The sequence below is a fragment of the Octodon degus genome, unplaced genomic scaffold, assembly GCF_000260255.1.
Source record: "Octodon degus isolate 3935 unplaced genomic scaffold, OctDeg1.0 scaffold00257, whole genome shotgun sequence".
Classification (NCBI taxonomy): domain Eukaryota; kingdom Metazoa; phylum Chordata; class Mammalia; order Rodentia; family Octodontidae; genus Octodon; species Octodon degus.
Window position 1 is genome coordinate 1,790,475 of NW_004524833.1, and position 17,346 is coordinate 1,807,820.

The 17,346-nt window shown below is 41.1% G+C and overlaps 1 protein-coding gene across 1 annotated transcript in view; it reads right to left on the bottom strand.

The window, feature by feature from the left end:
* Reg4 (regenerating family member 4) overlaps positions 1 to 5,594 on the bottom strand; it is a 12,757-nt gene extending 7,163 nt beyond the window's left edge. Inside the window, exons 1-2 of the mRNA XM_004646194.1 lie at positions 5,525 to 5,594; positions 1,097 to 1,191 (exon numbers count right to left, since the gene is read on the bottom strand). Of these exons, the coding sequence (XP_004646251.1) occupies positions 1,097 to 1,191; positions 5,525 to 5,594 (165 nt within the window). The remainder of the gene's footprint in view (positions 1 to 1,096; positions 1,192 to 5,524) is intronic.
* Between the last annotated feature and the right edge of the window lie 11,752 nt (positions 5,595 to 17,346).

Sequence of the window (17,346 nt, forward strand, 5' to 3'; positions counted from 1 at the left end):
TCTCTCTCTCTCTCTCTCTCTCTCTCTCTCTCTCTTTCTCTCTCTCTGCCTCTCTCTGTCTCTGTGTCTCTCTCTGCCTATCTCTGTCTCTTTCTCTCTCTCTCTCTCTGCCTACCTTTGTCTGTCTTTGTCTCTGTCTCTCTCTGTCTCTGTCACTCTCTGTCTCTCTCTCTGTCTCTCTCTCTCTCTGTCTCTGTGTCTGTCTGTCTGTCTCTCTCTCTCTCTCTCTCTCTCTCTCTCTCTGCCTACCTCTGTCTATCTCTGTCTCTGTCTCTCTCTGTCTCCTCAGGACTCAGCTCAGGAAAGCAGGGTATGGGGCAGGCTTTCCTGAATTTTTTCTGCTAGTTATTCTTCATATAATCTTGGAAAACTCATTTGTGTTCATGCTGCACTGAAATTTTCTAATTGAATGCCACAATACCGCATTCATCTTACACTTCTCGAGTCCTCAGTGGCTATCGCATGGAAGGTGCTCCATCCTTGCATTTTGCTTTTCTCTTTGTTGAGTCATACACAGGGGTTCTGACCTTATTCTGGGCCTGGGTTGTCACACCAACTGGCTCCCCCAGTCAGTCATATTCATTAACTGCATCTCAGCATCACTGACTCTCCACTTCTTTGGCCTGGCTGTTCTGCATGCCTTATCTCAGCGAGTAGAAGCCGTAGACTAATGGGTCATGGGCAGCAATGAACCTCCCATTTGTTTGACTGTTTGACATTCCGTGAGGCTGTCCTGAGACCTCCGCTCTATGCCTGTCTGTACATTACTCTCTTTCTAGCATACGTTGTAGAGCAATTCAATTATTCTTCTCACAAGCTGCTATTTCCTCATTTTCCTTTGATCTATGTATCTCCAGCACATGTAAAAAAACGTAGCTATTGCTTATTTATTCTATGTCAACACCATCATATCAGCTTGGGCATATAGTGTCTGCTTCACAGGTGCTTATGAAACAAAATGAATTGGACACCACCCTCTTCTGCTTTTCACTAGCAAGGCAGGTTCTCCTCAGAGTGCCAAGAAAGAACCACTGACTCGAAGCCAAATGATGTCTGAGGCTCTAATTGGCCTTTTGCCGTACAGCAGCTCACTTACCTCAGCATCAGACCAGCTCTTCAGCTTCCTGAAGTATCCATAGCAAGTGGATTTGTAGGAAAACCACCCACTAGCACAGCTGGGTCTCATGATATCTGTGTATTAACAAAAGATAATTTCAAGTTATAGTGGCAAAATGATCAATGTCCAGATCTTATAGAGACAGAACCCTAGAATGAAGGTCAGGAAAGACCTTGCCGCATTACTAAAAATGTGTACTGTTCGTCTTTCTCTCAACCTTCCTCAAGGGGATCTAGGGGCTTTCACCAGAGTTGATGTGCTTTGGGGGAAAAGGAAGCAATCAGAGCTTTCTGCAGGTTACTGAGTACTGGCTCTCAGCCGACACTGTTTTCAGGAGGCCCAGATATCATGGGGATCCAGCTTCCAGAGGGAAGATCATGGAGGTTACACGTCCACGGCATTGTAGCTCAAGTCTTTCTCACAGGAGATCCTCTGAATCCATCTGTAGTTAACCAGCTATGGTTATTTCCCAGTTCTGGAATGCGTAACTGGAGAACACAGGCTTAGCCACTGGCAGAATCCCACAGTAAGTGTAGGCCAAAGAACCATAATTCAAGTCAACACAAGAGTAGTCCAGAGGGGTAGACTGATAGCTTTAGGCATTAGTAGAAGGAAGCAGTCCTTCTAGCATGGCAGATGGAACAGGTTTCATGGAAACCTGGCTGGAAGGTGAACACAGGTGGGCTGTGTGTCAGTAGCAGGAAGGGACATTTTAGGCAAAAGACACAGGCAGGGCAGGGGAGGAAAGGCAGGACTGCGCAAAGGGTGCACAGAAACAACAAACACAAGTTGCCCCAAGCTCAGGAGAGCTGCCAGGCAACCATGACAGATAGGACCAAGAACAGTCTAGAAGTAACAAAGCCATAATTCAGGGCTAGTTCTTCCTGCTAGTCAGCTGGTGAGTGAGCCATGTCACTGGATCTGAAGTCTGTGAAGGAAGGACGGCTGCCAGTACAAGGAGGCTGGATGATGGAGAGGATGCCAAGCCAGCCAGCAGTCCAATTTTTTTTTTAACAGTGCGGCTGCACTCTGACACTGTAGATTGGTGCGAGGGTCTTCCTTTTCACAGTAGGTGTCCACAGGCTGGAGCCATGATAAGAGCGCTCCTCTCTCCCCTGTCAGGAATCACCGTTGTCACTTGCCTTCCTCTTCTGTTTTATTTCATCCCCCGCCTCTAAATCATTCACAACTCCTCACTGCATTCTGATACGCTTCCTGCTCAGGAGAACCGAGAGCTTTCTCAGTCTGATCTTATTGCCCTAGCTTGTCACATCTCTCTATGCAGCTGTCCCAGATCACTTTAGAAAATGCTTCTATTGCCTAGTGAAATCCTTTGTATGTGCTACTGTACCTACGGATGGTGGATAATGCAGCTAAGAAGCTGAACTAAAGGCTTTGAGGGTTGCTAATATAAACTCAAGTCAAGCAGCAAAGATATGCGCTTATTTAAATGCCTTCCCTGCTACTTTTAGAAAAAATGAACACGATTTTATGTTAAATAAAAAAGAAAGCCTCCATGTCATTGCTACTCTTACAGCTGCAGTCTACCAGCTTCCATACAGAGGGTATTTGCTTACTGTCATCTACTACACTGATTTGCTCATGCTATAGTTTTTCTCGTAATAATGCAGGAAAATGAGAAAATAGGCTGAAGGATGTCACACAGTAGAATAGGAAAGCTGTTTTGTAGATCCAGTTCTATGGCTTGAAAATTCGTGTTGTTATCAACAGCATTCCCAACCTTCTCGTGCTGTCTTTCCACTCTGTGTCTCTTTGGTTTGTCCTTGTGTTTTACTGCGTCATTCTTATGACTCTATTAGTATCACTGCCTCTGTTTCTTTGAATTTCCTTCCTTCTGCATCTTTTCCCTCCCCTTTGCCCCAGATGGTAGAGACTATGCACCCCCTGGTGGACATTTGGGCTTCTAGAAATGGAACTAGCAGCTCTCTGCTGAGGACCTGCAGCACTTGCCATTACTGGACACATTTACTATTTACTAGGTACTGATCCAGGAAGATCATGTGTATTTCAATCCTTTCCATAATAACCCTTATGAGTAGGTACTCAAATTTTCCTCGTTCCAGAAGAGGAAACAAATGCAAAAGAACATGTCATGTCCCACAGTAAAGTGATGGAGACAAGATTTAACCCAAGACAGTCTGACTCCAAATAAGAGTTCTTAGTCATCTCAACTCATCATGCTAGGCCTGGCCAAATAGCTCAGTGCATTAAAATGCCTACAAGCAGGTGTAGGGGCCAGGGGTTCAATCCCCGGGCCTGCTGTGCAGGTCCCACCCCCAGGGTAAGCTGAGATGGCAATTGAGACTGGGGGTGGTGGCAGGCGCCTGTAATCCCAGCACTTGGGAGGCTGTAAACAGGAGAATAACTATGAGTCTGATCTAGTAGTGAGACACTGAACACCTTGTAGACCCTTCCCTAAAATTAAAATTAAAAAAAAAAAAAAACCTCATTGTGCTTGAGCTATTTCTTTTTAAGCCCAGATGGACCAACAAGATTTACTCAAATTTCTTCCATTACCAGACTGTCCCTTAGAGTAGCCCCACTGTACAGGTAGTGAAACCTCCTAGGAGAAAGATGAGTGACCAGTGGAAGTCATCAGGTGGGAAACGGGATGGGATCTGGGGGAGCAGCCAAGGCCTTCCCCGAGGCTAGAGCCCCATCTCCACCTCCCACTGTTCTAGAGTTCCTCAACAGTGTGAATAGAGTGTCAAGAGGCTTCAGCATTTTGCATTTGGCCTCTATTAATCTTATAGCTGCTCTACACAACTTAGCAGATGTATAAGCTTGGGAACATTATTAACTTCCTTTAGCTAAAGTTTTCTTGTTTGTACAATTAGACTAGCAATATACAGGTTTTTATAGGATTAATTGGGAGGGTTAGTTGGAATAATGTACATACAATGATTAGCATAGAACTAAGTATACTAAATAGTAGCTAGTTGAAACTCTGAGGTCATCTCAACCCCAGAGGAACAGGAAATCTGCTGGCCACCTAGAAATGGCCTCAGGAGATAGTTCTGAAGACAGAGTGAGGGCAGCCTCTTAGAGTCTCACACACCCTTGCATGGTTCAGACATGGTGGTGAGTTCTGAGGGCCTGCACAGCCATAATGGTTGAGAAAACCAGTTGCTGGGATTAAGTGTGGGGTAAAGGGCAGAGACCACAGATGAAAAGGATATGCCAAGGAAATTCTACAGCAAAAGCCACAGTCTTCATCTGTGGGGCCAACAGGGCCTGGCAAACCTGTTTCTCCTTGAATTTTCTTCCACTGGATCCTTCCCTCCTCCGCCTAGGCAAGGACATTTCCCAGTGGGAGAAGAGCGAATTGCCAAACAGCACTGAGTCCCCCAGGCGCCTCTGTGCTCAGCAGAAGCAGTGCCCAAGCCAGGATCCCTCACAGTCCCTATACAGCTCCCAGCAAGGCGACAGTGGACTGTGACAGGCTTCTAGGAGAGGGAGCCAGTCTGAGCACCACATCGTTTGGCTGTGTGACCTTGCATAAATCTCAGCCTTGCACATATTTCACTCCTTTTCACCTCAAATATTCTATGATACTCATGTTCAGCATATTTTGTTTCCTTCCTCCACTGTCTCACCAGTAGATTCTATCTCCTTTCTACTTTGTTAAAATGCTGCTTTTTTTTTTCTTGTGTATTTAGTACAGGGTCTACAGGGTCTCACTACATAGATTGGACTCAGAGTGATCCTCCTGTTTTCAGTCTCCCAAACGCTGGCATTACAGTCTCAGGCCACCATGGCCAGTCTCAATCACTGTCTAAGTGTGCCCTGTGGGCGGGGCCAGCACAGCATTGGGATCGAACCCGATCCTGTGTTCTGCCTAAGCAAGAGCTTTAGTCTGCTGAGCTATCTGGCCAGCCCTAAGATGCTGTTTTATACTTGATTCTTTGTTGGTGAGCCTGTCTGAACCATTTGTCCAAGCAGGTTGTATGTACGTCCCTCGAAAAACTGAAATTCTTGGTATGCCCTGGTTGGAAAACAGTGCCTGAATATTTGGATGTTCTAATTGTAGCTATCACTTATTGACAGCTGGGTGTTAGGTGGCTTGAACTATACTTTTATCATTTACAAAAAACGTGCAAAATTAATTTTACCATTTTCAAGCAATTGACTATGTCAGTATGGCTTGCAGGTCTACGCAGCTGGCTTTTGTTTGACTCTGCAGCCGTTGAGCTCTGCCCCACAGCCTGCAGCTTCGTGTTCCCATCTTTGCTACCTACCTCCCGCACTGCATGATGGATTGGGGATGTAGTGCTTTGGTTGGTTTTTGTGTTGTTTTGTTTGGCATTTTGGGTGAGTGGACAGCGGAGCCACACGGACCTTGCAGTCACGGACCGTGGCCTCCGTCCCCACTAGCGCCGCACTCACCGCCCAGGGCTTCGGAGCCTGCCGCCCAGCTCAGCAGAAAGAGCAAACGCAAGCCTTTGCTGCATGCCATCTTCGCCCGCCCCTGAGGAGGTGCCTCAGACACTTCCGCCGCGAGGAGCTAGTAGTCCTAGTTGATTGTGTCTTTGAAATTCTCAGGTTCTCCTAGATCTGCAACCGGAACATAGTTATACTAGTGAGAAGAACCTAGGAATTTAGACAGAAATTACATAGGAAGAAAAAGAACATTTTTCCTGCTATATTCAGATTTTACAGTGAAGAGGATATCATCTTAAGTGTAAATATTAACAAAATTTAATTTATGAAATTTTATTCTCACCCACAAGGCCTTCTTGACCAGCATCAGAAAGCTTTCTACAGCCTGCTCAGCAGTTTAATAGACTGAATGGAAGCTTCCTTTTTAATTTTTTTTTTCAGTACCGGATATTGAACTCAGGACCTTGCGCTTGCCAAGCAGGCACTTATACCACTGAGCTATCTCCCCAGCCCAAGGCATTCATTTTTAAACTACCAGAGAGCCCACCTGGGTTGTTCTCTGGAGAGCTGGTAAAGGTCACCCAGGCTAGCCTCCTCCTGGATGAGGCTGTGGTGGGCTTTCTAAAGTTGAGAAAATCAAATCAAGAGATTTTAACAATGAACTTTTTAATGTTGCTCAGAGTGAATATTTGGCCCAAGGATCACATTCCACAGATTAAAAACTCTGAGGTAGATGGACCGGAAGTCATTTTCTCATTATCACAGCTACAGCCAGATTGGAGATCATCACTTTGCACTGTGCTGGTAACACTTTTTCCTTTTTGCAACATCTGAGAACAAAGAACCTCAGATCTTCCAACTTTCTGAAGCTCCCAACTCTGATTTAACACTGTAACTATCTCTGCTCCTTTTTCCCTTTTCAATAAGATGTCCAGTAAAATGTCTTCCTTCTCTTAAAAGAAAGCTTTGTTATCTTTCCTCAGTATAAAAGCATGGATTACAAAAAGAAAAAAAAAAGCATGGATTATAAAAGACCAACTCAACCATAAAAGGTTCAAGTCAACAACTTCTGACATTGCCAGTCCTACAGAAAAGCCACTATTATTATGGACTACTGGACTGTATTGGATTGCTTTGCTGAATTCATGTACCTACAATATTTAAATGGCAATGGAATATCCATCTCTGACAAAACTATACAAAAAAAGAGGATACAAATGAAGGACCATTTTGTATCTCTTTGTACAAAATATTACTTTCTCTTCATTCAATGAGAAGAAAGATTTGTATTAGTAGTGTTTGGACAGGATATCATGTCTGCATCTTATACTATAAATAACCACTATGAAGACAACAATATGCAATGTATTAATTATTGAAACTGTCCCACTAATTGGTTTTGAAGCTGTCTCATTGCTATTTGTCTCTCAATAAAATTAACAAATTTTTTTTTAAAAAGCCCAACTCAAAATTAGAAATAAGAAGTAAATCCCGCCTCCCACAGCTAATGGTGCAAACAGCCCACAGACATTTTTCCATGTATGTCTTGATGTACAATTTCATATAAATTATTGTTCTCATCTTGTTCTCTAAGGCAGTTTTGTTTCTCAGAAACAGATTGTAATGAACTTTCTTGCATTCACATTTCTTCATGCAAATTGGATCTGTCTTTTCTATAAATTTGCTTACACTGGTGGCAAAGTCACAGAAATTGCATGTTGTAATTTTGAAGCCCCTTGCTAAATCCTCTGGGAAAGACTTCATCAGACAGCCTAAGAATGCTTGGGGGGTGTTAGCTTCTCCAGGCCCACACGCATACCTAACTTCTCTCTCTCTCTCTCTCTCTCTCTCTCTCTCTCTCTCTCTCTCTCTCTCTCTCTCTCTCCTGTTATACTGTAGAGAAGAAACTTAGTGTTTTGTTAACTATCTTAAACGTACTAATGAAGTTGAACACACTGACTAGTCTTTCTCTTGTGAACTTCGACTTTGCAAATTTACACATTTTTACTTATTTTTTCTTACTGGTTTATGAAAGCTTACGTAATTTATAGCTTGCACATGTTATCAATAGTATTTCTCAGTTTGCATTTTTTACTCACTCATTCTTTTAACCTTTTGAAATTTTCAAGAATTATATTGTTGTAGGTATGGTCTCTTATAATTTTTGGAATTTCTTTTAGAAAGACTAACCACTACTGTTGCATAAGGTGAAAATAGTCACCTAAAATTTCCCTCTGTTTTATCTATCTGAGATTTAGTTTAGTATAATAAGCATTGAATTGGGTTCTAGAGTTTGTCAAATAATTATTTAAATGATCAATTCATTGACTTCTTAGTTAACCATATCTTCTGATTAAAAAATTGGGATTATACTAACTCTCTAATAGTAGAGGTTTAAGGGAAGTGATGCAATTTAATATTTGAAATATTTTCCTGGGAAATTTCCCCCAGGGTGCTATCTGAAGACTTCTCAGTATTCACAAAGGAGGGCGTCAGAGAACAAAGGTGCAGAGTTGTAACTGCATGAATGCTGAACTCCTTTGCTGAACTTTCTTCTTAAAATTAGTGGGGTATTTTTAATTTCTTAAAATCCTTTTTTTTTTTTTTTTGTATTTTAGGGAAGGGTCTACAGCGTATTCGGGGTCTCGCCACTAAATGAGACTTGTAGTGATCCCCCTGTTTACAGCCTCTCAAGAGCCGGTATTACAGCATGCCCTGGGAGTGGGGGCTGGCATGACAGGCCCAAGGATCCAACCCTCAGCTCCTGTGCCTGCTTGCAGATGCTTTAATCCGCTGAGCTATTTGGCTGGCCCTTTAAAACATTTTAAAAATGTAAATAGGTATAAGTTATCTGTCATGCTATCTAGGGAACAGAGGCATAGTATCTTCTTCATTAGTCAACATTTGTCTTAAATATTCAGTAAATGCCTATCTTGTAATGTTTAATCCCCATAACTAGGCTGCATTACAGCATCATTAACTTATTTCACAGTTGATGCTCCTTGACATTATGTAATCTTTCGAGAGATTCACAACTACCAGAATGCAGATCAATGACTTCACCCAGGACCAATAAATACCCTTTGCAATAAGAGAAGAAAGAGAATGAACAATTCAAATCAAACAACACAGCAACAAAAAGCATCATACCATTATTAGAACTTTAACTAGTAATTCCTGGCCCACATAGAAGCTGGCCAAGGAAAAAAGATGTTCACAGAAAGCTCTCTGCTCCCACCTGCAGAAGGATTACCTGACTGGAAGCAGGGCTCTGTGGACCCCTCCTTCGCCAGCGTCTCAGTGGTCCCAGGCAGGCTCTGGAACTCTTATACCTTTGTGCTTCCGGATTTAATAATCATTGTTTAAACCACAGAGTAATAAGGTTAATTACAAGGATAAGTCTTATCTACAAAAAAGAACCCTTTGAGTAATGGCTTGGGAAGGGATGCAAGTTGTGCCTTGAATCCAGGAAGAGAACCTCTCCCTGTGTGCAAACAGAATCTTTTTTTTATATCCCAGCTTATTGAGATCAACAGTATCTGCTGATATTCTATCAGCTGATCTTCCTCTCCCTCAGCTCCACTCTTTTTTATATTATTGTGACATAGATTGCCTTTATTTCTTGTCCTCTAGAATGATGCTTCAGTTCTGAAGATTCATGCTCCTATTCTTGCAGACAGGACTGGCTGTCAGGACTGGGCATGGGCTCTGACCACATGGTCTGCCCTGAGGTCCACATACAGACTTTCCTCCTTGAAGCACCAAGCTGGCCTCCACCCAGGGGACTTCAGTTTCCTTAGGTTTCCTTCTATTTAAATGTTGCTCATTTGTGACTTATAGTGTTTGTGCTTTCTGAATTTCATGTAAGATATCTCCACACAGAGAAAAAAATTAGAAAACTCCACTCAGGATTCAGCAGACTTTTGGACTTGTTCCTTACATTATTTTGGCCATAATTTTTTTATGGGTTCTATAAAAGACCTCACTTGTAGTTCATCAATGAGAAGATTCAGTAAAGTTCTAGGAGATCTGATTCCCTCACCTGTTCTCCTCTACCCTCTCTCAACTTAGGTCTCAAAATCTTTCTACAGCAACAAGAAGAGTGCACCAAAGTGGAGAGTGGGTATAGAGAGGGTCTGTCTAAACCTATATTTTGCAAAGTCTTCTTTGTCTTGACCTGGAACAGGGCTTTTGAGCTTAAAACACCTACAGTTACACTACTTGTTCTCCATTGTGCTGTGAAACAGTGACAATTCCCAACCATCTGCTGAAAGAGAAAGGAGCTTGTGTTGAACACATGGAGCATGAAATAAAATTTGTCCAGATAAATAATCCTTCCACATACAAAGGTTCAAAGAGGTTCATAGTGCAGCCAGTGCTCTACAGTTACTGGGAACAAATTTAGAAGCTAAGCCAAGCTCAATAGAAAGCCGGACCTGTGCTCTTCCCTCAAAACACCATTATATGGATGAGGCCCTCTAAAGTATCCTTTGTTCGCTTGAAAGCCCTGCTTTCTCAGGCCCTGAACTTATATACAGACTAGGAAAATCCAGCAGCAAAGACTGGGCACCACTTAAGGCAAAACAAATAATAACAAATGCTGGGCTTGGAACAGACAAATCTGGCTTCTCCAACAAGTCACTGTGAATTACACTATTCTATCACAATCCTCTGGGCCACAATTTGTCACCAAGAGAGCCACAGAGTAAACCTGGATAACTGCCATGGCCATGCCAAGGCCGGATTTAAAGGCCTTTTATAGAGTTAAGGCTACTACAGTGAATGATCCCTGGCACCTATAGTTTAATCATCTGCCATCTGCATTAGGAAAGGGAATCTTAGGGCCGGCCAGATAGCTCAGCAGCCTAAAACACCTGCTTAGGCAGAGCACAGTGGCCCAGGTTCAATCACTGGCGTGCCGTGCCAGCCCCACCCCGGGGTGCACTGAGACAGCAATTGAGACTGGGCATGGTGGCCCACACCTGTAATCCCAGTGCATGGGAGGCTGAAAACAGGAGAATCACTATGAGTTTAATCTATGTAGTGAGCACCTGTAGACCCTGTCAACCCTGTCCTAAAAAATAAAAAAATAATAATAAAAAGAAAAGGGAATCTCATTTTTTTCCAAATAAATGATTTTTTTAATAAGCCTGTGATTCAGCAAACAGAGCTAGATTTGGAGTCAGAAGGGCCAGGTTTTAGCATTGATAACTGGAGCGGGTTTCTGAATCTCTCCTGACACCAGCTGGGCACTGAGCTGGCCTCTCTTACACACTTACAGGGATTTTGTTGGGATTTCTTTTGATGATCTAGAAGAAAACACTTGTAAAATATTCCACCGATATGAGCTATTTCAACAGCATATCCCTGCCTAAGAGCAAGACTTCAGTGTCTTATCCCACAGGAGGAACTAAACTAGCTATAGACATAATAATATGAGGACCAAGAGCAATGTCTCAGTCCCAGAGTCTGCTGAACACGAGTGGGATTGGATAGAATTTCCCTGCATGTAGATGCATCATATGCAAAACTTAGAAAGCAAGAACACAGAAAGTCACAAATCAGCAACGTTATTTACTCAGTTTGGAGGATCTATTAGTGGAGAAATAAAATGGAAATCAGGCAGTCTTAGTAACTATCATGAAAGAGTGAAGGAAGCAACTTTCCTTTACAATTCAGTACCTCACCAACCAATCATTAGGACACAGCATGACGTAGAAACATTAAAATTGCAAGAACTTTAAAAGATGTTATCTATGTTCTTGTTAAAACTACTGCTCATCAGGGCTGGTGAGATAGCTCAGTGGTCTAAAGTGCCTGCTTAGGCAAGCTTAGGCAAGTGCATGCTGAGCCAGCCCCTCCCCCAGTGTGGGCTGAGCTGACCACACACACACACACACACACACACACACACACACACACACACACACAAACTGCTCATGTAAATCCTTTGCAGAAGAATGTGGTACAATAAAGAAACACATGTTGAATACCCATCTCTGACAAAACAAAACGAAAAAAGGGGATACAAATGAAGGACCATTTTGTATCTGTGTATACAAAATAGTTAGGATAGATATACAGCTACTTTCTCTTAATTCAATGAGAAGAAAGATTTGTACTAATAATGTTTGGACAGTATATCATGTCTGCCTCTTGTACTATGAATAACCACTACAAAGACAATGATATGCAATGTATTAATTATTGTAACTGTCCTAATGACCTGTTTTGAAACTGTCTCATTGCTATTTCTCAATAAAAATTTTTTAAAAAGAAGCATATATTGATTATAATGAAAAATTATAATAATGTTTTGAATAAGATTGGTAGTAATTTTATTTTAGTTTTAGTACAAACAGGAACTAAAATACAAAACCACAATCACTGAGATAAAAGAGAGTTTTGAATTAAAATTAAAATATTCTGAGATCAGGGGCTGGCGAGATAGCTCAGCAGAATAAGTGCTTGCCTGGCAAGCACAAGGGCCTGAGTTCAATCCCCGGTTCCACCAAAAAATTTTTTTTTAAAAATCTGAGATCAGATGTTGATTAAATGTAGACTATTAGAAAAAAAAATTTTTTTGATACAGGGTCTTGCTATGCAGTTCAGACTCATAGTGATCCTCTTGTCTCAGCCTCCCTAGTTCTCTCTCCAGCCCTGAAAATATTAATTTGAATATATGTATTTTCAGTGTACTCTTGATGACGTAAATCCGATAATGTTATACCATGATAAAAAAAAAAATACACTGGAGCCCTACCTTCATCCAGACCTTATCATGGCAAGAAAACCCTTCCATGCCTCTGACTCTTTCTACCACGTCTGCCTGCTATGTTGGCTGACCTAGGCTTACTCAAGTTTAGGCTCCATCAGTGCATGGTGGGATTTCTCCCTTTAAGGCCAAGCCTCCTGCCTTTTTCTTGTCATTCCTCTGCTTTCAAGGCCTTTCTTCTCCTTCCTGCTTGGTCACATGTATTCATTTGAAACTAATCAATTCAATAAATACTGGATGTGATCAAGTGCAAGGACCTGGGCCTGTGGGTACAGGTACAGTACGGCAAAGGACCAAAAGTGAGAAAAGCCCCAGAACACTGATCTTATCCCTGACCCATGGGAGTGTTCAACAATGACAGCTTGATTTGGCTCACAACTTCTATTGAGCAAGGTTTCCTTAATCCTGCCCTCTGAGGTGGTAATGGATGCCTTCTCCACTCATGACACCCAACTTGCATTTGTGTCTCTGATTTGCACTGCTTTTCTTACAAAATCTCTAAGGTGTTTCAGTGTAGAACCACATATTGCTTATTTCTATAAGCTTGTGCTCAGTAAGTCTTAGGAATAATCTAATTAACATCCCAAGAAAGAGAGCGGCTTGCAGACTGCCCTTCCCTTCTGAGGTGTTCTCCTTCAGGGGTTTTAGAGAACAGGCCAACTCACTCATCTTCTTCCAACCCCAAAATAAAAACCTCAGCTAAATTTTTTTAAAGAATATATTCACTACTTTTTCAGGGAGAAACACTTACTTTCTCTCTTGGAAGAATTCATACTCCAAGCTCTCTTGAAGACATCTGACCCTTATCAATATTGTGACTTTACCTGGCTTCCTAAACAACTTCTCCAAAGAGAAACATACATTGGCACAACTCTGTAGATGGTTGGCATAATGCTGAAGACAAATAAGTGACTAAAACTACTAGATCAGGCTGAATTGTAGCTAAGTGTTACAGGGCTTGCCTAGCATGTGCGCAGCCTTGCACTCAATGCTCAATTGAAAAAGCAAAGCTTAGATCAATGTACATTTTCTGTGAAAATAAAAATGTGATCTCTCCTCAAGTGTTCAGAAATGCTTAGTGAGGCCTCATCAGTTCATGCTATGCTAGGATAACCGCAGTAGAATTTGCTGGATTGTAGGCATACTTACACCTGTGATGTTTGTGAGGAGGACACCAGCTACACATGCTCATAAAGCATTCAAAGTATGACTAACAAGAATAAGGAACTTATTTAATTTGAATTAGTAAAATTCAATTTTAAACAGCCTACATAGAACTAGGGGCTACCACACTAGACAGCACAGACCAAGAAGATGGGAGTCAATTTCTTCCGGAAACAAATTGATGTGAAACAAACTAAATTTTTGTTATTGCTGTTTACAGTGTAGCTTATAGACAGATAAAAGCATTTCCAATAAAGTCCTAAGGACTTCAAGTCAACCAGGAAGAGTTTTTGAGAGAAGCTGTAGATCTTGCATTTGAACCTAATTCAGGCATGCCTCTAAACTTCAGCCTCAGCTGACACCAAGGGTATGTTTTGCTGTGAAATCTTTGTCATTTTCTTAATTTTATAGAGTAAATTCTGAGTTCTTTTGATAGGTCTGATCCTGTCTCCTCTCTCCCTATATATGAGACTACCTAAGCTCTGAGAATAATCACAAGCCCATTCCTACATCCTGAGCTAAAACAATGCTTCATCTGCTCTGACAGCACACCTACTCCACCTGCTAGAACATGGGGCCCATTGGTATAGTTATATACTCAGCCACGCTCAGTCCCCCATTCTCACCCCTTGGCACAATCCATCTAAGTCTGTCTCACTAACCCCAACCTTCCAATGAAAGACCCTGCTCAATAAATTGGACTTGAAGCTCTCCTCCAGAGTTACTCCAGACGGTCCAGCCCAGAACCCCCAAATTCAGGTTGGCTGAATTCTTTACTGGGTCAACATAGTTTTCCTAATGCTGTTGTTTCTCTGACTCCAACTTTCTGGGTTGAAGGTTGGGTGGCAGAAATCCCATTGCCTTTCTTTCACTGCAACTGATTGATAAGCTCTGCTTGAATCAAATAATGGAAATTTTCATTGTTTCTTTATTTGAAATCAGTGATAACTTTTCTCCAGTTGTGGTATGACAGTATCCATCTTAACTAGCAAGCACTTTCTAGTCTACTATTGGCTCCCATTGGAAGTGTTTCAAATGTGTAAATTTTTAAAAAATTATTTAGTTACTTGATACAGAGTCTCACTAGGCAGTTCAGATTCATGATGATCCTCCTGTCTCAGCCTCTCCAGTGCCGGGATGACAGACATGTGCCACCATGCCTGGTTTCTGGGCCAGCCTCTCATGCCATACCAGGAATTGATCCTGGGTCCTTGTGCTTGTCAGGCAGACACTTTGACTGCTAAGTTATCTCCCCAGTCCCAAATGTGTCAATTATTATATTATTTGAAAATATAAATATTAGCTTAGTGAAAAAGAAAAACTTCTGCCAGGCAGAGGCAGAGATGTAGAAAGCACCTCATGGGACAGCAAAGGCAAGAATGAGGAGAAGAATGCCTTGTAAAATAATATGGAGAATGATGTGTTTTGGAAGGATGTGTGGCTGTAAACCTGAAGTGGCTGCATAACAGGGAATTCAGTCTTTTTCTAATTCTCAACCCTCAGAAAACAGCATGACCTAGTCATTTGTTTTTTTTTAAAAAAAACAGAGAGTTCATTGCTGCCTTGATAGGCTTCAAATTTTTATGACCTTGGACTTTGTCTTTTCATATTTGACAGAGATATTGATCACGAGCTCTGATGTAAGCAGGTGCCACAACCACGTCTGACACCGAAGCAGAACCTCCGCGTGGCACAGAGGAAGTGAGTCACTGTGGAGATGTTCATTAACTTTTACAGCCAATTTGAAGAACGACTTGTCTCAGGGACAACAGGACTCATCCCTACTCACTCAGCTTCCACAGGAAGCAGGTAGCAGAGCCATCTCCTCTTCCCCACTGTTTTGTTTTGGTTTGTTTTTTTTTTTTTTTTTTTTGGTTTGGTTGGTTTTTTTGGTGGAACCGGGGATTGAACTCAGGCCCTTGCACTTGCCAGGGAAGCGCTTATTCCACTGAGCCATCTCCCTAGCACCTCTTCCCCACTGTTTAATGGACAATGTTGTCTATTCTAATAGAAAGTTCTAGCTGCTAGAAAATGTCTGCTGATCTGCTCTAGAGTTGCAAAGCAAAGTCCATCACCAAGACAAGAGCTGAAACATCTTCGTCCTTCAAGATACTCAACCCAGCCTTAATGTCTTCCGTGGTGCCTGCTCTAAACTACCCCTTTCCTCTGTAATAACATTCTTCAGAGTTCATGACCATCATTGTTCATGAACCTATTGCCTTCAGCTAGGTGCTACTTCTCAAGAACAAGGCTGGGAAGTCCCATATTTATCTGTATGCCAAATACTCAAGTACTACTAAAAATGTTCTTGCTGGATCAATCTTAATATTTTGATATGTTTGGAATAGTGCTTGGTACATAGATGACCCACAAGATGAAATGGGTTTCTAGTTTCTCTATTTTCACCCAAAGCTTTTCACTGACTGGATTGGGCATTCTATCTTAACAGTTTATATACACAATTTGCATATATAGATACTATAATTAATTTTTTGAAGGGATAAAGAAAATAGATAAGGAAATGGGAGTGGAAAGTAAGATCATAAGAATATTGGGTAGAAGAACATAAGGCAGTAAGACACCTTAATTTTGTTTTGGGGGCAACAGATTTAAAATAGATTTTTTAAAAAGAGGAAAAGAAGAGGTGAAGAGAGAAGAGTAGAGCATCATGGTGTAGCCAAAGGACATTTAAAAAGGCATTTGCCTAAAATTAACCTAAAGTTTTGTTTTCACTATTTTGTAAACTTCTCTGCATTTTTCTGAATTTTATCTAATTCACCATATTCATAGAGATCTTATGAGAGTGGGGATTTTGATTTCCCTTCATCCTTTCTTTTCTCTCCATCTTTCCTCTCTTTCTTATTTCCTTTCTCTTCTTTCTTTCTTTCATTCTCAAAATAAATAGGTGAATATGTGGTTTCTCTGATTGTCAGATTCCTGGCTTTTCTTTGTGCTGTTTTGCATTTTAAAAATATTATTATGCCAATCTCTTTAATGAACATAGATACAAAAGTCTTTCTTTCTTTCTTTCTTTCTTTCTTTCTTTCTTTCTTTCTTTCTTTCTTTCTTTGTGTGGTTCTATGAATAGAATCTGGGGCCTCACACTTGTTAGGCAAGAATACTACCACTAAGCTTCAACTCAACCCCTGTACTGTATTTTTATGTTAGAATTTCATGACATGGTATCATTTGGAAATTATAGTAGCATATATAGGCTAGTATTTCATTTTTTGTAAAAGACATGAGCTATGTAGGTATTTGTGTATTAATTAATGCACATGGGAAAATATAAATCATATTTAACTACAAGTATCCCTGGAGAATTAAGAAGGAATGAGCTTTTGTTTTTTATGTAATTTTGTATTATTAGAAAGTGGTCAGTAGAATATTTTACTTTCTGATTAGCCACATAAATAAATGAAATAATCTCTTTTGGACTCATGTCATCAGTCTTTTAGGAAAGTTAGTTAGAATAATCTCTGTGAAAGTCACTTTAAACAAAAAATGTTCTGCAAACTCTCGCAAATATTATATGCACATAAGGAATTACTTATGACATTAAGAAAATACCACCAGACTCTGGCTCTTTGTCTGCCTATCATTAAAATGAAGGATTTTGACTAGATGGATTCCTCATCTCCAACTAGGTTCATTCTTTGTGGTTTGTGTCTGTCCCTGATTTTTAATCATCCAGCTCTCAAAACCTCAGCCCTTAGCGACCCACCTGTTACACAGCTGTAGGCTTTGTAAGTAATTGGAGATTATTTGTACTGGCTTCAGGGAGGGATATTTTACAACACTAAATTATACAGGATGCCTGTCCTGTTTGCTGACCTCACAGGATTGCCATAAGGCTGGATTAGATGTCTGCAAACATCTTTAATGACCA